Raw genomic sequence first — 23,519 nt, 5'->3', positions numbered from 1 at the left:
CTGAATTGTCTTCCCCAAATCGTATGTCGAAGTCCTAACCCCTGGTACCTCAGAATGAGACTGTATTTGAAAATAGGGCCTTTAAAAGTAAAATGAGGTCATATGACTGGGCCCTAATCCAATATGACTGGTGACTGGTATCCTTATAAAAAGAGGAGATTAGAACACAGACACACACGGCAGAAGACCATCTGAAAACATGTGAAGAAGATGGCCATCTACAAGCCAAGGAGAGAGGCCTCAGAAGATACCAACCCTGCTGACACCTTGATCTTAGACTGCTAGCTCCAGAATTGTGAGAAAATAAATGTCTGTTGTTTAAGCCACCCAGTGTATGGTATTTGTTACGGCAGTTCTAGCAAACTAATACAAAGACCTTTTCACTTCTAGTTCACTTACAACAGACTTTCTCAATAAATTCATCAAGAATACATTCTATCACTCACACACACACAAACAACACAATACACAGAGTTACAAAAGTAAGATACAAAAAATATATAAGTAACAGTAGTTGAATGAAGAAAGCAGTAAATTTATAATTAGGGGGTTTTTTTGTTATTTTTTAATAGATCTTTATTGGAGTATAATTGCTTCACAATACTGTGACAGTTTCTGTTGTACACCAAAGTGAATCAGCCATATGCATACACATGTCCCCATATCCCCTCCCTCTTGAGTCTCCCTCTCATCCTCCCTATTCCACCCATCTAGGTCATCGCAAAGCACCGAGCTGATCTCCCTGGGCTATGCTGCTGCTTCCCACTGGCTATTTTACATTCAGTAGTGTATATATGTTGATGTTACTCTCCTTTAGCCCCAACTTCCCCCTCCCACCCCATGTCCTCAAGTCCATTCTCTATGTCTACATCTTTATTCCTGCCCTGCAACTAGGTTCATCAGTACCTGTTTTGTTTTGTTTTTTTAGATTCCATATATATATGTTAGCATACAGTATTTGTTTTTCTCTTTCTGACTTACTTCACTCTGTATAACAAACTCTAGGTTCATCCACCTCACTAAATATAACTCAATTTCATTTCATTTTTTTAAAGCAATTCTTTATTTACTTATTTATTTGGCTTAGCTGCTCTGCAGCATGTGGGATCTTCCCAGACCAGGGCTCAAACCCATGTCCCCTGCATTGGCAGGTGGACTCTTAACCACTGCTCCACCAGGGAAGTCCCTTGTTTCTTTTTATGGCTGAGTAATATTCCATTGTATATATGTGCCACTTAGTTTCTCATCTCATAGAAGAAATAAAATATGGCTACCAGTTAAATCTATATCTATCTATCTGTGCATAGCTTTTAAATTAGAGGAAGAGGATCATTTCTAAGTCATAAAAGAAAACATGACAAGGAAAACTATTAAATCTAATAAAAGTCCAGAAAAGAAAAAAGAAACATTATTTAAAAAAAAAAGATGAAAGGAATAAGCCCATATATATCAAAAATCACAATAAATGTGACTAAAGTATCCTTTTAAAAGGTGACTCAAGTTATGTAAAACCCAAAATATTGTCACGTGTTAACTCTGGGAAAGAAAGTAGGATTGTGGGAGGGAACTTTTACAATTTACTGTAGATACATCTTTATCATTTAGTCTTTCACGATAAAAATGCATTCCTGTATTACTTGTATAATCAGACAACATTTTTTTAAAGGTCAGAAACATTAGAGTCAAACCCAGATTTTCTGGCTCCAGAAATAATTCTACTATACACATTGCATTTCCCCTTAAGGGAACTAAACCCCTTCTTTGGGCCTTAACATCTGTACTATAAAATGAAAGTTGTGGGCTACATTTGTGACTTTCAAATTTTGTCTCAAAAAAGTATTTTAGAAGCCACTTTGGGGCTTCCGAGAAAGGCTATGTGAGTAGACCACCTATTCATTATAATAGACCACCTATTTATTTCAAGTAGTGAATTTCCTCTTTTATTTGCTTTATATATCAATGTTGCATTTAAGACTATTTATAGAAAATAGTATTATCATTCTAAAAAAAAGTTTGAAAGCTGCTATCCTGGAAGACTTCTAAAGTACCTTCTAACTTTAACATTCTAGAGTACTCGCCATTTCCCCATTTCTACAACAAATACACTTCTGCATGAAAACATAGACTAGGAAAATCTCATATTAGGTTTTTGCTGTGTTCATATTCGTGAAATTAGCACAACCTTCTTTACAGTTATTTCCATCACTCAACCAACTGCTTTGTGGTTATGTAATGAACAGGCTAATATGGCTGATTTGAAGGGCTGGATTTCATATCCCTCTCGGTTGGGTATTACCTACACCTAACCTCAACAGCTAGGTCAACACTAGTGGAAACTGCCTTCCCCTAAGAGACAGATAACCTGGATTTTCATCTGGGACCTACCAAGACTCATTGTTTGGCCTTTAGCAAGTTATGTACCTCAGTTTCCTCAGCCATAACATGAAGAATTGGTCTAGTAAATCTCTGAACTTCTTGCCAGCTATCAAATTTTATAATTTATATGAGTCCTTGATGCTTGATCAAAATATATGCGCATTTCAGGCAAAGAGAAATGAGACCTCCAAAAAAAAGTGGGTTCAGAGAGACGTGTCAAGACTTGTAAACAGGATGCACAGCCGTGTTAAATTCTTAAGCAGAAAAAGATAACAAAGTAACTCAAACCTTTGGAAAGAAAGGTTTTCTTCATAGGATAGCGGGCCATGAAGCGACAGGACCCTAATGATTAACTGACCTTTTTTTCCCAAGCCCCTTTGAAGAGATTATCTAACTATCATTTCAGACAACCATGACTCCTATTTTTAGCTCTGAGTTTTCTTCACGAGCACAGTGACCTGCGTCTCAGAGTTACAAAGGGCTCCCAGATATGGTTCATGATTCATATGCAGGTACCTTGCATTGACTTCCAGGAAGGTTAGTGGGGGTAGGAGCCAGGAAAAATGATTTTAGGTGTAAAACCTTTCTTTGCTCTTGTTCCTTTTCCCACCACTTGATCAGAAACGCACACTCCACAAATTGATCCCTTGGCGCCATAGGCGATTGGCAATTAAAACAGAACCCAAGAGATACTGTTCTCCAAGGGCCTCGCAGCTGGTGTGGGCGGGACGACACTCAGGGCTTTGGTCACCGGCTATTTCCAGCCTCTGATAGCAGTTGTGTTACTCATGTCTCATTCACCCTCTCCCCTCGGCCTCCCTCCCCTCCCCTCCGCAGGCCAAGGCTGGTGACAGCCCCCATATATTTAAAGAGGACGTGAGCCCCCTTAGGCAGTTGAGCCGACAGAGACCGCACAGGCAGGTGAGTGGAGCGAAGGGCATCAGGGCTGGGGGTGGGCTGGCCTGGTGGCCAGCTGGGACTCGGAAGGGTCCCGTAGAGCAAGGGTGTGTTTCACGTCCCAAGTACCAGCATCCACTCTGGTTCTGTGTGAGGAGGCTCAAGTTATGCTTGATTCTGGGTGGACCTAGTTGTCTAGAACATTCCTAAAAGGGTGATTAGCATTTGGGGGCTCAAGGAAAATCCACAGAGAATGAGTAAGGGATTATTTTCGGTCTAAAACTATTTCCATTATTCATGGAATAATGTTTCTTATCGTCTTAGTCAAAAGACCTGCATTCTAGTCCTAGGACCACGTAAATGAAAGGATGCGTGACTTTGAGAAAGTTCCTGCCCTCAGGGTCTTGGTCTCCTCTGCAATGATGGATGTGGACGTGGTGACAGTTTTCTAAACTGTAAAGCACTGCACAGTTACAAAGTGGTTGCAATAGATACGATACAGCAGAAGCCAGCTTTCCAATGCGCAAAATACAAGGATTTGTTCTTTTCAAAGGTGTGGGTGAATGACTCATGTCTATATTTCACCTTACCCTGTCTATCACATAGGTAATACTCAATGGAGTTGTTGATTTAAAATTGATTTTATATCCCAAGGATGTTCAGCAACTGGCTTGCTTTTAATAATTTGAAACTAATCAAAGCAAGACCCAAAACAGACATTGCTGTATTGAAAACCCATTAAAAGCTCTGTTTACCGGGAAGATAATTCCAAGCTGGGGCTGAGGGGTGATTCCCAGTGTTTCCTCTAGGTTTCAGTAAAGGACTTTTTTTTTTTTTTTTTACATCCCAGTGAATGACAGGCATGAGTGTGACTGATGATAAGAAGTGGTTTTAAACAATAGTCTGAGTGGAGCTGCTGCCTTCAGATCAAAGCCACTGCCTCTAATTTCTGTTCCCTTCACTGAGCTGGGGAAGTGACTCCCCAAGAAGGAGGGGTTGGGGAACAGGTCTGAGGAACCTTGTCTCTCTGCAGTACAACTCAATGCAATTCAATGAGCTTGTACTGACCATCTCATGTGTCGGAACTGGTGTGAAGTAGAGGCATCACTAATGCAGGGAAGGTTGGGCATCAACATGGACAGGACAAGAAAATAGGGAAGAGCCTGTGTCCTCAGTTGCCTTTTGGGACTGAATCTCAATGCTGGGTACATCCAATTCATTACAATTTATGTAAAACTGCTTTCTGATCCAGAAAATGTCCGGGATTCTTCTGGCTTGGCTTTGGTTCCATTCTGAACAACTCAGTCATTAACATGAGCCCAGGGGACTTCCCTGTGAGTCCAGTGGTTCAGATGCTGCGCTTCCACTGCAGGGAGCGTGGGTTCAATCCCTGGTCGGGGAACTAAGATCCCTCACGCCAAACGGCACGGTCAAAAAACATAAAAAAATAAAATGAGCCCTGGCTGTTGGCAGAGCGTACAGCCGACCCTCAGGCTCAGTGCCCTCTCAGCGGGCAGACAGGTGCTCTGCAGCCCCTGCACAAGCCGTCCATTGGAGATGGAGGGGGCAGGCCAGGGGGCGGGGGGAGAGAGAAGGAAAGAGCGAACAGGGTCCTTCAACAGGCAAATTGCCATGGACTTCTTGGAAGAAGTGGAGACAGACTCTCAGTAGAATACAAATTCAGAAATCCTGGGAACTTGAAGAAGGAAATAGGAGAAAGCAAAGAGCATCAGTCATAGAGGCAGTTCAAATTCTAGCTCTGAGCATCACTGCTCTGAGTTTCCATTTCTGAGCAGTAAAATTAAAGTAAGGCCACCTATCCCAAAGGGATTTGTTAGAATCAAACGGGATAAAGTATAAGAAAGTACTTTGTAAGTCTAATAAAACTGTACAAATATTCAAGGCCTTGGAGAAAAGGCACAGGGCCAAACCTGATGGGCTGCAGGAGGATTTCCTGCTAAGTACAAATGTGATGATAAAAGTCCAGAGGTCAGAGCAAATAACAAGCTGACCAGGAGTTAGAAGATGATTAATTTGTTTTACAAGAGGAAGGACACAGACAAGGAATATAATACACAGGGAATATAACTCCTGAGGCAGGCAAACTTCCAATCATAACTGTGCCACTCAGATGTCTGGGAATACTATATCCAGAGTTGGCCTTCATGGCCAAAGAGAAATGTGATGCCTTCAAATGCGAAAAACTTCAGTTATTCATCACAATGAAGGAATTCAGGAGAAGAGACAATAATTGTCTTATTACTGGGACCAAGGAAGATGGAAGCTTCGGAGCCTCATCACGGACCTCATCATGGGAAAGCATAGATCGTGATTTGTTGGTCGTTTACTGCCCTGTGCAAGCTCAGAACAAAATTAGCCTATTTAACTGTCACCAAAAGTCCTGCAAGAAGTCATTCTTCAGAGGAAGTAACGAAAGTTCAAAGAAGCAAAGTAATTACTCAGGATCACACGGCTAGGAAGTGGCAGAGCCAGGATGTAAACCAGGGTGCAACGTGGTCTTAAAAACAAATTATAAAGGCCAGGATAGAACAAAGTGAGTTTCTGAGAGTAAAAGTCAGCCACACCTCAGAGATAATTTCAGGAAAGATATAGTATGACCTGTGCATTACAGCCTTAGTTTAAGGGGCAGGTGTGTCTACTCTGAATTTTAAAGGGATGAGAGCTGGGTTTATTTCTGTGCTGGGATTAAGCAACCTATCTCCCCAGGCTTTGTCAAAGGGCCTCTGGAAGGGGGACTTCATATATCTGTTCAGAAGCTTAGGAGGAAGCCGCTGACCTTGAATGTCCTACACCGGGGAGCTGAAGGCCATGGTCTCCCTGGGCCACAGTGACTCTGTTTGGGTTCACTGCTTCCCTTCAAAGTCCAGAGAACCAGAGAGGTCAGCTGGTGGTAGGCACCAGAGCCACCAAAGTGAGGAAGCGGGTGTCCCGGGGCACAGGCTCAGGACCCTGCCTGATGTGCCGTCCCTGGTGCCAGGCACCCCGATCCCTGCAAGGAGGCTGACTCTTTCCCTGGCCTGGCTGCATCTGTTCTTGGGTACAGCACACTCTCAAGGCTGAGACACAGAGTTGGTTCACAGTCTGAAGAGAAGGGCCATGGAGAAGGAGTTGGAAAGATTTACTTGTTTTAAGAAAATGGATTTTAAAACCATTTTGGAGATAAAATAATAACAGTAATAATGAAAGCAACTAAAATTATTAAACATCTGCTTTGTATAAGCATTGACGTGTAATATGTTAGCTATTATTATTATCTCATTTAACTGAAAACAACCTTCTAAGGCAAGTCTTCTCATTCTCTCTTTATGTGCATGACGACATGGGCTCAAAGATTTTAAGTAATTTGCCCGTGGTTGAACAGATAGTGTTTTTTTGTTTTTGTTTTTGTTTTGCGGTACGCGGGCCTCTCACTGCTGTGGCCTCTCCCGTTGCGGAGCACAGGCTCCAGATGTGCAGGTTCAGCGGCCATGGCTCACAGGCCCAGCCGCTCCGCGGCATGTGGGATCCTCCCGGACCGGGGCACGAACCCGTGTCCCCTGCATCGGCAGGCAGACTCTCAACCACTGCACCACCAGGGAAGCCCCAGATAGTGTTTTTTGAAACCTGGCTTGGTTCTTTCCAAAGCCCTTCTTTCCCCACATCATCTGTTCTACCTGGATTAAGAGACTAGAGAAGAGGCAGTGTTTGAGAGGAGACACTACTGGGCAACTTTTCTGCAAGGTGAGGCTCTAGTCAGCGATCAGATCCCTAAACCTGTCTCAGGGCTTGAAGGACCCTTGAAGGGGGCTTCACTGCATTACAGCCACTTGGACACCCATCCCCTGCCAGGCTAAATCAATAGTGAGAAAGAACTCTCCAGCCCCAAAGGAGCCCTTTCCATGTGTGAAGAGCACTGACCCTTAGAAAGTCTTTTATTTTACTGAACTGAATTCCGCCTCCCTCTTTTACTCCCACCCATGAGTATTCTCTCTGTCCCATGGAGAGACAATGGGTCAATCAGATCCCAATTCCCATCAGCTGGGAAGGTTGGTTAATGGAGGTGCTGACCCTTGTCCCCTCTCGAGCGTGTTGTAAGCAGGAACACGGGACACAGAACCAGCTTAAACTGGGGTTTGAATTGTGGTTCTGCCGCTTACTGGTGGTAGGACCTCAGACAAGTCACTTAAGCCCTCTGATCCTCATTTTTCTCATCTGCAAAATGGGGATAACAAAATTTGCTACGCAGGGCTGTTGTATTTAAGGATAGTATATCTATAGCAACTGATACACAGTAAACAATAAATAGAAGCTAATGTTAACAGAAGAACACAGCTTTGGAGTCAGAGCGACCTAAATTCCAACCTAGCCATGTGACACACACTAGCTGCGTGACCTTGGGCAATGTAATTTCCCTGAGATTCCATGTCTCCATCTCTAAAGTGAATGTTAAAGCACCTACCTTGAAGGGTTGTTGTGAAGCTTAAATGAGATTTACCACAGGGCCTGGCCCAAAGGCTGGGCATCAGACGCCATGGCTTTAATAACAATATTATTATATTAGTAATAATTGTGATTACCACTTAGATTCCAGATATGTGTTTCTATGATCCAAAATCTTCGCCTCAGTCAGTGTAGACAATTTAACTCACTATGTGGAATCAGGCACCTAACAGGACAACCAAATAAATCAACACTGAGATGAAAACAGCATTGTCGCTGGAGGTCTCTGCTCAAAGCCATAGCTTAAGGTTCCCTCCCTGGTTCTTTAAGGGACCCCTAACAAAGAAAGAACAGAATCACTGAGCACCCATTTTATCTACACCACCCACTTTTGCCCTAAGGTATCACCTTTCAGCTCCACAGTTGGTAGTTTAAAAAAAGAAAAACAGAGTGTTGGATTAGGAAGAATGTGCCCAAGTTACACAGTACAGTTATACTTTTAAAAATTCAGACTGATACGCGACAACTTAGAGTTGTGGCAGAACTCATTAGCGCTTACATTTTATAACATTCTGCGGTTTACAAAGTGATTTTACTCACACGAACAGCCACCGTCCTCCCAGCAATAGTGAAATAGATGGGACTAGTATGCCTGTTTTATAGAGAGGATATTGAAGTTCAGAGAGCCTGCATGGTTTTCTCAGATCACACAGCTTTGAAGAGGCAAGACAGAACTAGAACTCTGGCCTCCTGCATCTGGTTTACAGCCTTCTCCAGCCCCTACTATAGCACATTCCCAGTATAATCTCTTCCACAGCACTACTTGTTACGAAATCCACCCAGGTAAGTCTCTCACTGGGATCTGGTATCTAAAAGTCTGGAGTCCACCCTCTCCCTAGTTGACATCACAGGGTCCTGCATTCCGTTTCATCCTCCTAAATTCGACTGTCCCCCCTTTCAGTCCTGACACACGACTTTGTGACAACACAGCCATCTCTGGGACTGGCCCAGGGAGTAGTGCCAGGTGATGTGATGGAGACTGTGATCCAGGTGACAAATGGGGCTGAGTGACGGGCAAGCCTATATTTGGTGTCCCACCTTCAATGACCCTTGCCTGTGTCAGGCAACGCTGATAAACAAATGGCCCACCCCTTGGTATCTTGCCTGCGTAAACTCGCATTCCAGGCCTGGCTAGGGGAGTGTTGAGACACAGGAATTCCAAAGCAATGCAGGAGGCTGAGAAGGTTAGATATGTAAGCCAGGACCTACGTGTGCTTTCAAATCGTAGTGACTTAATTAGCAGATCGGTGCTATTTGAGTGAACTGAAATAAAGTGAAGAACAATGACTTACCTTTGAACAGCTTCTCAGTGCTGCTTTGAATTCTATCATCTTTCCATGACCTTCACAGTGATCCTGTGAGGAAAGTGCAGGACATAATCGTCATTTTTGACCCACGTTAAGGCCACAGGGTCAAGATTAGAACCTGTGTCTTCCAATTCAGGATGCTTTACAACACACGCTGCCTTTTGGCCTTTGAGCATCTGAAGAAGAAATCAGAGACGTCGTCTGTGTTAGGCCCCCATAGCTACATTTCCATCTTTAGAAGTGCAACTGAGCACCTGTTTAATTGAATGCTTATGGATTTCTATTTTGAGTTTCAAGTCCTGATAAATGTACGTCAGATATTTATGGTCACTTAATAACAACCTGTGCCAGGCTCCATTACCTTGTGAAAAAGCTATTATCTGTAATCTTATACGCACTTTGGAAAGTATCATGTGTGGACAATTGCTGAATACACACACACACACACACACACACACACACACACACACACACACACACACACCCCTAAGAAGCATATCTCTTTCCCATTAACTTGCAGGACATGCCAATGAAATCTCCATTGAAGATCTGAAATGAGAAATTTGACCTGGGGTTGTTTTCATTGAAAATTTTCACATCATTAATTTCACAAGTGTCACTGTCACATTCCTGGATATATACTGCATTTCTCCTCTATTTTATATTATGTTGAAACTCAGGACCAAAATGAACACGAAGAAAATTATGATTCTACCCTTTTCCAAAAAAACATACCATCTTTAGTCAGAGAAGGGTGGATCTTGGAAAAAGAAGTTGGGTAAAAAATTACCCCCAAATGTCACTTTTTATGCCTCATCTTGTTTGTACATGAGATGGCAATCTTGAAAATCTATTCTGCCCCTGAAAGTAAAAAATAAACAATTTGGGCTCTTTTAGGGCATATTAAGTTCTCCATGCCTTTCTGTGTGCTCTTTTCTCTGCCTGAAATATCCTTTTCCCTTTTCTCTATCTGGTGAACTCTTATTCATCCTTCAAAACCCCATTTAGATGTGATGTTTTCTGTGATCCTCCAACAACTCACTGCTTTCCTCCCCAATCTAAATGTCGGTAGCCATGCCCTCCTTTGAGTTTGCATAGCACTTCTCATAAGCCTCTTTTCTGGTACAGAGTATTCTGGTTCCTGCCTATCTTTCTCACTAGAATGTAGGCTTCTCAAGGCTAGGGGACAGGACACAAATTACCCATTTTTATAAGCTTTCCTCTCCTTCATTCCTCACCGAGTAATTAGTGCAGTGTCTGACACATGATAGGTAGGTAGTAAATGCATGGTGATTAAATGAATAAATGAGTGAATGAATGCAGACTTGATCCCAAGCCTTTCAATTCAAAATCCATTACTCTTCCCATTAAACTAAGCAATCTGAACTATAGAAATAGTAGCACTAAATGTTTCCTTTTAAAAAACTTATTTCCTAAGATTTTACTGAATAAAAAGAAGAACCTGCTTCTCTGAGAAGGGTAGGATGTTCCTGGCTAACCTAACCTGCTTTTGGAAGCAGGAAAATCTCCTTGCAGGACATTTAGGTGGAGCGTTTCCCTTTGGTCCTAGTATCGGTTTCCATGGTCTGTTTGCTATTTACCTTCTGTTTCTTAGCAAAACCTGTCTTTCTTACGAGGCTGGGAGACACAATCCAGACCAGGTGACCCAGGAGGCTTAGTGTTAATTGCCAACTATTATAAGAAGGTGACTAGCTTCCCAGAAGGGAAAGAGAAGGTCAGAGACAGCCACTTGGAATTGTCTGATAGTGCTTGGTGTCAATGACAAGATGAACACCAGGCTTCTTAGAAACCAAAGGATCTCAGAGAAAATTCAGCCCCCCTGGGACTGGCAGGATTTCAGATTTCACTGAGTACTGATGACTTATTTTAGTTCCGCTCTGGGGAAACTGAAAACTGGATTCATACTTACAGACAGACACAGAGGAAAGAGAAAAAAGTTTCTTGATGTCCCTCCTTGCCTAGTATCTCTCAAACACAATTCTCTAGTCGGGAGACAAGGATGGCCTGGGGCTGGCTATCAGCAGCTTCTGGCAGCAGAGGGTGCTTGAAGGTGTGCAAGGACCTGCAGGAGCATCACCTGTCCCTGTGATCACACCTGTCCCTGTGAGCTCTGACGAGTACCTTCCTGCACATCCTCTGAACTCCACTGTGAAGCAACAAGGAAAAGAATGACCCTCTTCATATCATAGGTGGGAAAACAGAGGTAAATAGAAGCTCTGAAGTTCATCTCGATGCACATGGCAAGTTGCTGGTAGCCCCGAAAGCAGGAGGAGGCTTCCAAACCACTGATCTAGTGCAGTGCCAACACAGCTCATTGCCTGGGCAATGATATTTCTTAAAAAGGAATGAATGGATAGATGAAATAAATCTGAATAGAGTTTTTATATATTATGTATTTTTATCAGCAAGATGAGCCAAGGCTTTGCTAACCGAAGGGTGGTGCCCTCCTAGCAGCCAACAGCCCTGCCTGGAGTCTTAGAAGTGCAGAATTTCCTGCCTCTCCCCAGATCTACCAAACCAGAATCTGCCTCTTAACAAGACCCAAGGTGACTCAAGAAGCGCTGAGCTAGATAAGAATACCATCTTCATAGGTTATTCCCACTTCTGATGGAATAATTTTTAAAACCCTAAGTGGAAGAAAATAACAATACCGAATATTTGCATACAATTTCAGATACACAAAACTAGCTTATCCATTCCTTCTAAGGACCCTGTGAGGTACACAGGAGCAGGGGCTATTGAAATTTAACAAAAGAGGAAACTGAGTCCCCAATGGTAAAGTGACTTGCTCAGAGCTTGCTCTGAGTGTCTGAGCTTATCCAGTGACTTACACACAATAACCACTTGCTGAAGGAATGAATGAACCACCAACAAACTGGGGCTGGATCCTGGTCTTCAGACCACAGCACTACTAGGGATTGGTTCACTCTTTTTTTTTAAAATTTTTATTGGAGTATAGTTGATTTACAGTTTTGTGTTACTTTCTGCTGTACAGCAAAGTGAATCAGTTATACATATACATATATCCACTCTTTTTTAGATTCTTTTCCCATATAGGCCATTACAGCGTACTGAGTACAGTTCCCTGTGCTATACAGTAGGTCCTTATTAGTTACCTATTTTATATATATTAGTGTGTATATGTCGATTGGGATTGGCTCACTCTGGAGGTTGCCTAAATTTAGGGTATTTGCTTTATGTCCTGTTAGACTTGACCTTGACCAGAGAGTCTTCAAGATGCCAAACTGGGGCGGAGGAGCGAAATGTGGAGCCTGCGGAAAGACCGTCTACCATGCGGAAGAAATCCAGTGCAACGGAAGGAGTTTCCACAAGACCTGTTTCCACTGCAGTGAGTTGGGTGAACGCCATGACGGCCCCTCAGCACTTCGAAGTTCACACTTAGTCATAGATACTGTGTATCAGTAGTTCTCAGAGTATGGTCTGGGGACCAGCAACATCAGCATCCCCTGGGAACTTGTTAGGAGTATCACTTTGGGGCCCCACCTACAGAAGGGACGGTGCTCTCCTGAGCACCCCCTCTCCAACCACTTGTCCAGCTCAGAGGCCGCTTCCCTGAAGCTCAAAGTCAGAACAAGCTCCCAGTGGTGAAAACTTGACCCAGTGGCGACATTTACAAAGTGTGACTTGACAGAGTAAGAAAGCCATCACTTATCTGCAGCCAGGATGGACTTGGCTTGATGTGCTGTCCCCACAGGCCAGCGGTCACCGAAGCCAGCTGCAACTGGTCTTTCCTAAGAAAGAACCTGTGTCAGGCTGGGGGGCAACAGATGACAATTCTGGAAGCGTCGGAAAGGGAAGCGTTTGGGGCACCAGCAACTTGACAAGGGGAATCTTTACCGTCCCCTGCTGGACACAGTTTCACAAATGTCAAAACTAGGGGGGCATTTAAAACCCCGTGGTCCACCTGGGAGTCAGGCTCTACCCAACTCATGTGACTTTGGACAAGTCATTTCTCATCTCTAAGCCTGGGTCACTGGCATCTGCAGCAGAGCCAGGAGCAGAGTCTGTACCTTCAGATTCCCAGTCCAGTCTCTTCAACACGACTGCATTCTAGAGTTTCCTAGCAGCTTAATCCTATTTTAGGAGAGCAGTTCTGTCTTGGCCACTTGCCTTCTTTGCTCCCCTCAAGTAGGTCTGGCTTAAGGGTTAGCTTTACTGGACATTTCGCAGACGCGCGCTCCCCAACCCTTCATGACCCATCCGCCCCCATGTCTCAGCCCAGCAGCCGCAAGGCATCACGTTGCCTCAAGCTGTTTCAAACAGAACTTCAAGGGTTGGGTTCCATCTGTCAGGGCATGGAGACATTTCATCCTCCAGAAATAGTAGCACTTTCTCTGCTGCAGGAGTTTCCATTATCCCTTACCTCCCACAACAAACATAACTGTCACCAAGCAATAGGGGGAAACTGCTGTGAGTGATTGGGTGTGTGGATTTACTAATGCTTTAGGTTTTAATGATGCGTAATTCTTTTTAAGCCATCATACACATTCATCAGGTTCACCACTATCATCACAATGATCCAGAGTCATTGCTCAAGAGAGTTCATTCCATAACCCTCTGGCTCTTGTCCAAATATAGCTAGTGTTCTTTAAAAAGAGTGGGGGAAAGGAATATTGGAAAGAACACTGGAGTTGGAGTGAAAATGACTAGGGTTTGAGTATGGGCTCTACCATGCACCTTAACTGTGTGACCTTGGGTAAGTCACCATTGTGAGCCTCAATTTCCCCATTTATAAAATAGAGATGGTTATACCTGCCACACAAGATGTTGTAAGAAGAAAGCTGGGTTTCTTCATCTGAGATCCAGTTTTCTAGGCCTTTATTCTCCTTTCGTCAACTTGGATGTCTGAGTGGGTACAGGCAACGGTGGGGATGCTTTCCATGGCGAGGGGTGTCTTGTTTTCCCAGGCAGCAGGAGGATGCCCTGTTTAACGGAGCCATGGAAGAACGATGTGAGCATTTGCTGCTGCATCCCTTTCAACCCCTGGATATTCTCCTTAGAACCTGTGGGTGGGATGGGGGTCTGAGCAGTACAGGTTTCTGCAGTGGTGGACAGAAGGATCCTGGAGACGAGCGTGATTTTCTGTAGTATCATCACAACAGTGGTCTGTCCACAGGTCAACCTGTAGTTGCTGGAAATAGAGTTCAGAGAGGCAGAGTCTACCTTAGTTTGTCTCCTGGCCAGTGTTCTCCAAACTTCTATACAAATCTTAACCCCCCTACCAGTGCTGTCCAAAAGATATATAATGCAAACCACAAATGGAAACTTAAATTTTCTAGTAAACTTATTTTTTAAAATGTGAAAAGGAACAGGTGAAATTAATTTTAAAACATTTAACCCAATATATCAAAAAATTGTAACTTCAACATGTCACCAATATACACATTATAACATCATGTGGCGGGTGAGTGGCTATGGTATTACACAGCACAGCTCTGCTGTGCCTGTGTGTGTGAAAGCTAGTCAGAAGCCAGGGAGTGGCTATAGAATTGGCCAGGACAAGACAAGGTATAGGCAGTCCTGGAATGATGGGAATGAGCACTGGAGTAGGAGTCAAAGGACCTGAGGCCAGTCATGGCTCTGCAATTTACCACTGTATAATCGTGGACAAGTCACTGATCTTCATTCACACATGCATGCATGCATGCATTCATTCATTCATTCACTCAACGAATGTTTACGGAGGACTAACTCTGGGCTAGGCTCTGTGCTACATTCTGGGGATATTAAAACTGTTTTGCCCTCAAAGAACTCAGAGTATAGAACATAAATGAATAGTCAACAAGTTGTTCTGAAAAAAAAAAACAAAGAAAACCAAGTTGTTCTGGAGATTAGTAACTGACAGCTACAGGAAGGGCAGAGACAGGTATATACCTTACATGCTCAAATATAAGGCAAATTCCCCCCAAAATTATTCCTCATAAAAAGGGTTTGCCTTGGCTTCAGAGTCTTATAAAGTCTCTCATGCTACAGGACAGTCTCTCAATTACTCCATTTATTTAAACTGTTTTTTAATAGAAATTCTTACAAACAATATTGACCTAATTATTTAATGAACTCCCTTACGCCTGTTTCCCCAGCCACATAACCATCAACCTCTGGCCAATCCTACCTCATCTACAACCTTATCTTCTTCTCCCACTCTTGTATTCAATAACACTTTTTTTAAAAAAAATAAATAAATAACCACTTGAGAAAGGCATATTAGCCTGAAACAACCTCATTCAAAGCTGGATTGCTTATAGAGGTCACTTGACGGAACTGCTTTTTTAAAAAGGAGAAAATAAATTGAATGCCCATACATTATTATTCCTGTGGATATATGACCTCACTATTACAAGCACTAAGTAGCACCCTAAACAATCTTTAAGGATCATCATTACAAAGCGACATAGCAAGGTATTAGGCTGTGGAGATTCTACATACTTTTTAATGCTGCCCTAATATTATTGCTAATAGGTACTTCTTGCTGAGATACAATTTCCAGGTGACAGCCCCCTTCTCAGGTAAACAGGGCTGCCTCTAAAAGACACAGACAGAAGTAGGGATGAGCTGCTCTGGAGAGCTGAGTCAGCTGCCTCAGAAAGACACTGTTGAGAAGGGAGATGCTGATGTTGAAGATGCAGAGGAGTAATTTGGATACAATTGTTTCCTGAATTTGTATCAGATTAGAAAAAAGTAACATCTCCAAATCCATATATTGTTGATCTATATTATTAAATTAAATGTTACAAGCAGATATTTGACACTTTCATTTATATCCTTAAACGTTTATTTATTCAAGTTGGCAAAAATTTTTCTATTAATAGAAAAATCTAATTAATAGAAGATTTTCTATTAATCTTCTCTTTGGAAAAATAGGGGATTGTCTTACATACTATGTATAATGTATATACACAACATGTGTATAATAACTATACTAGGGTAAAGTATGGGGGGTACTTTACATTAGGTGATACAATAACCAAGGGGCTTGAGCCAATATAAGCCTAACAGCAGGTCTTCATTGCCTCCCCTGCTTCCAGAAGTGGATCAAAAGAAGTCTCAGCCGTAATTACCTCCCTGAATATCAAAGTGCTTTTCAAAATCCATTTTAAGTAGAGAAACTGCTCAATGCTGATTCTGATATGATTAAGAAAAAAATAAGTTCCTCCCCTGCCTCAGCCCCTCACCCCCTACTCACCCACACACAAATACACTCACACTTCCCGATGTCATTTGTGGTGAGACACTCAGGAGTGCATGTTGTCCCCATTCAGGGACAATATTCTTAGCTGGTCCAAGACCACACACCAGGTTCCAGTCCTGGCCTCCACCTCTTTCTAGCTGGGTACCACTGAAAACATTACTTCCCTTCTCTGTGCTCCGATTTCCTCATCTGTGAAACAGGACTGCCTTGGAATCTACGACTCAGGACAGATGCTCTGGTCAGGAATCAAAGTTATGTTCTTGGCTGGTGGGGGGGGGGGCCCTTGTGCTGAGTCCCTTGGCCCCAGTCAGGGTATTGGGGGTGCAGGGAAGGCGGGGAGGAATCTCAATGCTAACCCCCTGACCATCCTTTCCTCAACAGTGGCCTGCAGGAAGGCTCTGGACAGCACCACAGTGGCAGCTCACGAGTCAGAGATCTACTGTAAGGTCTGCTACGGGCGCAAGTATGGCCCCAAGGGGATCGGGTATGGACAAGGTGCCGGCTGCCTCAGCACGGACACGGGTGAACACCTGGGCCTCCAGTTCCAACAGTGAGTTACTGTCCCGCTTCTCCCAGCCCGTAGAGCCCCAGCTATCAGGACAGTTCATTCTGTTCCCATGGCAACGTTTTCTGGAAGTGGGAGAATGGACTCTATTGCTGACTTGCCAACAATAGGAATACTCAGTCTGACCAAGTTCTAACAATGTGTCATCTCTCCGAAGACTCTCTTTAAATTATCTGCCTTTCAAAAGGGCAATTACTTTTACACCATGGCTCTTGGTTTGCATGTCAAGAGAAAACCCAGAATGTACAGATGTTCTATTGTTTGACCTTCGCAAAACTGCATGGAGTCTCTTTTCTTCCTCGTTGAGCATTTTTTGTGTAAATCACATAAATATGGCAGGGACGCAATGGCCATCCTCTGTGTGCTTGTCACTGAAAGATTTCTTCCCTTGGGTTGTAAGATAACTAATGTGTGCATCGCAGTGGGGAGTGGCTCTGTGGGGATGGGCTGTGCCTCAGAAGTAGACAATTATAACTTTCTGTAGGTCTCCCGTGCTGCCTGTTGCCAGTACAATGTTGAGGTTTCCCCAACATTATCCTAGGGAAGCCAGGATTTCACACTGTGCCACCTCCATCTACCAGTCTGCTCTACTTGATGATCAGGCTGACCTCCAGCCCAAAACTGAATATATACACTGACAGTCACTGGCCTGCAGCTGCTGTCTGGCCAGCTGGTACCCGGGCTCAGCTCTGTGGCGGGACTGGCAGAAAGGCCCAGCCCAACTGAGGCAGTGTCCCCCAGAGAATAGTAAGAGCATCTGAAGAGTCATCTGGTCCCTTCCAAAGAGAGTAGCCCATGGTAGAGCCTGGAAAACTGCAGGGATGTGTGATTAGTCATATAAATTTTTCTCACTACTCAAGCCCAACTGGAGAAGCTATTTTAAAAAGAAAGATGATACCAGCTGCATTCTCTGTCTCACATTACCCAAAGCTCACTCTTCTACGTTAGGGCTTTCCTGTGGTGCTGCACAGCCAGGAAGAGTCTGGAGACCTGGGTTTCATCCCAGCTCCACCAGTTATGAGCTGCTAACCTTGGGCACTTACCCCTCTGGCCCATGCTCTCCTCCAGCTAGCTCTGCCTCCTTTAGAGGGTTATGGTGAGGCTCAAACGATAAACGTACAAGGAAACGCCAAAAGATATGGAATCACAGGGTTATTATTGTGCCTCTTTCTTAGACTTTGCTCTCAAGAGGACAGGGGACCTTTGGATGCAGGGTGACAATTTGAACTGTGATAAGCATCAGCTCATTGGACTATGGTTTGTTTAGTATCAACTGTCAAGATCCCATCTTGCCCTGTAATATTTTTACTCATTTTGGAAAGCAGACCCGTGGGTTTCAAGATGGTATAGAAAACCCTAAACGAACAATCACAGCAATATAACAACAAGACAAGGGTAATTATACAAGCTAACATATGTGGGACACTTGTGAAGTGCTTTACAACAGAAAGGAAAGAGGTAAGTGAATTCTGGCTAACATTCCTCAGCCCTTACAACAGGCCAGGGAGGCACTGTTCTAAGTGCTTTACTCATGTGGCCTCATTTAACCTTCTCAACAACCCTGTGAGGAAGGTACTTTGACTATCCCCACTTTCCAGATGAGGCATCTAAGGCACAGAGAAGTTAAGTAACTTGCTCAAAGTCACACAGCTAGTACTGTTTGCCAAGGGAAGTCCATAGGTTTCATTCATTTGTCAATTTCCACCAGGTCCCCAAAGCCGGCACGCTCTGCCACCACCAGCAACCCTTCCAAGTTCACTTCGAAGTTCGGAGAGTCGGAGAAGTGCCCTCGATGCAGAAAGTCAGTCTATGCTGCTGAGAAGGTGATGGGAGGTGGCAAGGTAAGGACTTCTATATGAGTCAGATGGGATGCTGGGAGGAATGAGAGAAGAAAGTAGGAACTGAGGGCGGGTGGAGGCCAGACCCTCCTTAGCTCCCAGGAACCACTTAGGAGCCACCCATCCTTACCCACTTTCCTGGGCTGTGACTGTCACCCTGCAGTGCCCTAGGAAACTGGAACTGGTGGATGGAATTCGATGCAATAAGCGTTAACCCACTAGGGGGAGGCACCCAGCTAGGAGCTCTGGAGAAACAAAGGCACACAGGCTCCCCTGTCCTGTGTCCACAATCCTTCCACAAAAGTGTCAGCCCTGGGAGCTGTCACCACTGCATAACTCAGCCTGATATTGGCATCACACTGATGCACACAGCAAACACCCCACAGCAGTGAGAAGCATCCTCGCTCACAAATGTCCTGGCAATAGGGAAGTCATCTGATGTCTGAGACAGTAACACACACTTGTCTACAAGCTCCAGCTTCAGGCCTGAAGCCAGGGTGTTCACCGAAGGATCTGAGCCTGAAGACAGACAAAAATCCTGTTTATACTAAGTAGGGGGAGGAAGCCCACAGAGAGTGTCTGACTCCAAATAGGCGCAGTCTCCACCCCAGGACAGGCCATTTAAATACAGGTGAGGACCCTGGGCTGTGCCTAGAAGACACGCAGATAAGAAAGCAGACAGTCTTCTGGATGATCCAAGTCACACAACTCTCTTCCATCAGAAATACAGGGAGAGTATCAAAAAGGCTACAAATAATAAACGCTGGAGAGGGTGTGGAGAAAATGGATCCCTCCTACACTGCTGGGAGGAACGTAAACTGGTGCAGCCACTATGGAGAACAGTACGGAGGTTCCTTAAAACACTAAAAATAGAGTTACCATATGATCCAGCAATCCCATTCCTGAGTATGTGTCTGGAAAAGATGAAAATTCTAAGTCAAAAAGATACATGCACCCCAATGGTCATAGCAGCACTATTTACAATAGCCAAGACATGGAAGCAACCTAAATGTCCATCAACAGAGGAATCGATAAAGAATGTGGTGTATAGGGACTTCCCTGGTAGTCCGGTGGTTAAGACTCCATGCTTTCACTGCAGGGGGTGCAGGTTTAAGCCCTGGTCAAGGAACTAAGATCCCACATGCCACACAGCGTGGCCAAAAAAATTTTTAAAAAAGAATGTGGTCTATATAAATGTGTGTGTGCTATATATATGTGTGTGATATATATACCACACACACACACACACACACATACACACACAATGGAATATTAATCAGCCATAAAAAGAATGAAATAATGCCATTTACAGCAACATGGACGGACCTAGAGATGATCGTACTAAGTAAGTCAGACAAAGACAAATATCATATGATATCACTTATAGTGGAATCTAAAAAAATGATACAAATGAAATTATTTACAAAACAGAAATAGAGTCACAGATATAGAAAACACGTTAAACATCAAGGACCTATCTACTGTATATCACAGGGAACTATATTATCTTATAATAACCTATAATGAAAAAGAATCTGAAAAAGTATATATACATATATATATATATATATATATATATATATCACTTTGCTGTACACCCAAAACTACTACAACATTGTATATCAACTATACTTCAATTAAAAACAAATACACAAAGAGTTAAAATGAAGTTGAATTCCCTGGATGATTGCCCATTTCCTCACCTTTTTTCTTTTTTCATTTTATATTCAATATGTTACCCACTGCCTCAAGTCCAAGTTCCCCTCTCTTCAGTATTTTGGATCTTCTAGAAATGGGAAGCCCTATTCTATTTAGTCTGTTCTGAAGGAATACATATGGAAATCACCTTGATCTATTCGTTTTTAGGGGTCCTAAGAGTCGCTGGCCAAGCCCGTAGCCAGAATAATTATTCCGGGGGCCAATTAGGTGGGTGAACTGTTAAGACAAGGGCATGCCTTTACATGCTGCTGGTCAGGGGACTTAACACGGAAATAAATGCCCTGCCTGCCCTATTAAATATCCACCTGCCTGTTCTCCTGTGCCCTGCAGCCTTGGCACAAGACCTGTTTTCGCTGTGCTATCTGTGGGAAGAGTCTAGAGTCCACGAACGTTACTGACAAAGATGGGGAACTTTATTGCAAAGGTGAGTGGTTCCAGAGAAGACTCTCTTGAGATGTTTTCCCAGGGAGGGTTCTTGGCAGGGGAAGTTGTGTTCCTGCCGAGAGGCTTGTGTCGGCCCGGAGGCATGGCTTCTCAGCCTGAGCCAGGTTTGAGCTCACAGGATGGGGAGCAAAGCCACCTAAGGGAAAGTAACCTCCTGCCTGACCCAGCTCTGGTCCCCTCCATAGGGACATCTGGGGGGACCTGATACTTATAGATGCCCAGTGGTTCCTGAGCACCTGGGGGGAGAGAAGACAAGAAGGAAGCAGTGTCCTGACTGGCCTTGGAAGAGGCCTTAGGTCTGGACAAAAACATCACATTTCCTTTCAAAAACCTGAACACTCTGTCCATTTGACTGGTAGATAAGGGTGACAGCGTTGCAGGGTGCGCGGATGAACTGTGTTCTGCCTCTCCTGAATTTATCAAGACACATCTATCTCCTTCCTCCCTCCCTCCCTCCCTTCTTTCCCAGCCCCCTTCCTTCCCTCCCTTGCTCTCTCCCTCCTTCCTTTCTGACATTTCTGTTTCTGACATTGCACATCACTTCGTGATCACAGAAAGCGAACTGACAAGCTGGTTTCCCTTCTGGTCCTCACAGCTCTGCCCCTAACTGCCTCCATCATCCCTTTGTCTTGCAGAGAGGCAATACAGGCTTAGCTCCTTCCTGATGCTACGAAGAAGAAGGGCCACTTTAGGGCCAGGGCAATGTGTCCTCACCCTCAGAGCCTCTCCTAGGCCTTTTCTGTTTCTCAGCGGGGTCCTCCCACCCTTTCACTCAATGATGGTGCCTCAGGATCCCCAAATGTGTGTGTTAAGAGTTGGGGAGAGGCAAGGGGGAGGACGCTACTAATCAAGATTGTAGGTGGCCCAGCTTCTCCCAGGATGAGACAGGATGGAAACTGATGCACTATCTGACAGGGGCTGCCTTCTTCTGGCAGTAGAGGGTACAGAGGGTTCTCAGCATTCACAGGCTATAAAATTCTAAAATGTTGCCACAGCCAGTAGGGAGATCAACCTATAGAGAAGTAATTGCATTCTCAAGTGGTACAAGCTCTAGTAGAGGATGCTACACAATGCAGGGCGCAAAAAGGGGCAAGTGATTGGCTGGGGGTGTCGGGAAAGCTTCTTAGAAGAGAAGCTTCCTCTGGGCCTTGAAGGGTGAACGTGGGTTTGGGAGGGGGCATTCCAGGAACAAGGAGCAGTGAGTGCAAAGGCACCAGGGCCAGGCCATCATGGCTCGTTCCAGGAACTGCAAGCAGTTGTGTGTATCTGAAGGGCAGGCAGGGAGGCGGAGGCGGAGGCGGAAGCAGGAGGGTATGAGGCTGGGCAGGCAGCCGGCAGCCACATTATGTTGACTCAAATGAGAAAATGTCTCTGAACACACCTAGGGAAGTGCAAAGAAGTATAAACAGTTTTATTAGCAGATCTAAAATAAATACAGTTCAATGTGTTTGAAAGTTAACTTACAAACACATTTGTCAAAAGGATGCCTCTCCCAGGTAAAAGGACTGTGCTCAGACAGAGGGAACTGAAATGATGGTGCTGACCAACCCCTTCTCTCCCCTGTCCTCTTCTCTCTCGTTCACAGTTTGCTATGCCAAAAATTTTGGCCCTACAGGTATTGGGTTTGGGGGCCTTACACATCAAGTGGAAAAGAAAGAGTGAAAAGTGCACCGTTTCTTAGGTCTCTCATCGGCCTAAAGCACTTGCCAAGTATCCTACCCAGATGGAAACCCCTCTCCAAACATCCTTTTGTTGGTAGTTGGACAGTGTTTCTCTTCAGAAGTGATCACAGTCTTTACCTGAAGTTAGAAGAGATCTTTGGAAGAAAATTATTAAAAGTCTAATCCGTAACAAACGCTTTATTATTTACGATACTTGGGGTGGGAGAGGCCATAAATAAAAGTTTAAGTGGTAACTTCTACGTCTCTGGATCTTTTCTTTCAAATAGGGGGAAATTTTCAAAAAAACAGAGAGATAGTTTAAAAAAAAATTGTGCAGAGGATGTAACGAATTTTGGTGTCAGCTGTGGAAAGAGTGAGGAGGAGGAGGAAGCCACGGGCAAAGGGAAGGCGTCTTCTAGAATCTGTTGGCTAAGCTTCTTTCTAGTTAGCGCTAATGGAGAAGAAAACACGGGGTCCCGGAGGAAACAGACAACATGGTAGCAAATTCTAAAAGGAAAATCAAACTAATAAAACTGTTGACGAGCTGATCCTTCTGTCCGTATCATGGGCTTTGCAATATTACACATTTCGTGAAAACTCAGAAATGGCAACAAAACGTGGAGTTTGCTTCTGTGTTATAAACAACATGAGGATGATCTCCTTTTATTCTGGGACAATTCCCTAAGGTTTAGCAATTGTCTTAAAACTTCTCCTCCATCAGATTGCCAGACTCACGAATGAAACGCAGCCAATTAAAAATGTCTTCCTCTGCCTCCTCGGCGAGATCTCAACGGCTCAAGCGTGTGTATTTTCTCGCCTCTGCTTTTAACAACCACGGCATTTCTCCCACCACCATGCACTTCTCCATTATTTGCAGAAAATGAGAGCAAATGAAAATCTATTGACAAAAATCGTGAAACACTTGACTACACCGTGGCTTTTTCTATGCTCCAAGTCCCAAAAAGGTGTTCTTTAAAATGA

At 44.0% G+C, this 23,519-nt stretch overlaps 1 protein-coding gene across 1 annotated transcript; it reads left to right on the top strand.

Moving 5' to 3' along the window:
* Positions 1-8,921: 8,921 nt before the first annotated feature.
* CSRP3 (cysteine and glycine rich protein 3) lies at positions 8,922-22,539 on the top strand (the record flags this gene model as incomplete). Its single annotated transcript, XM_082845406.1, has 7 exons — positions 8,922-8,962; positions 10,089-10,148; positions 12,311-12,450; positions 16,693-16,861; positions 18,585-18,717; positions 20,764-20,857; positions 22,463-22,539. The coding sequence occupies exons 1-7, from the start codon at positions 8,940-8,942 to the stop codon at positions 22,537-22,539; spliced, it is 696 nt and encodes a 231-aa protein (XP_082701532.1). The 5' UTR covers positions 8,922-8,939.
* Positions 22,540-23,519: the final 980 nt, after the last annotated feature.

The sequence above is a fragment of the Leucopleurus acutus genome (assembly GCF_964270905.1).
Source record: "Leucopleurus acutus genome assembly, chromosome: 8".
NCBI lineage: Eukaryota > Metazoa > Chordata > Mammalia > Artiodactyla > Delphinidae > Leucopleurus > Leucopleurus acutus.
Note: the sequence above shows the minus strand (reverse complement) of the source record. Positions and strands in the feature narration are given on the sequence as shown.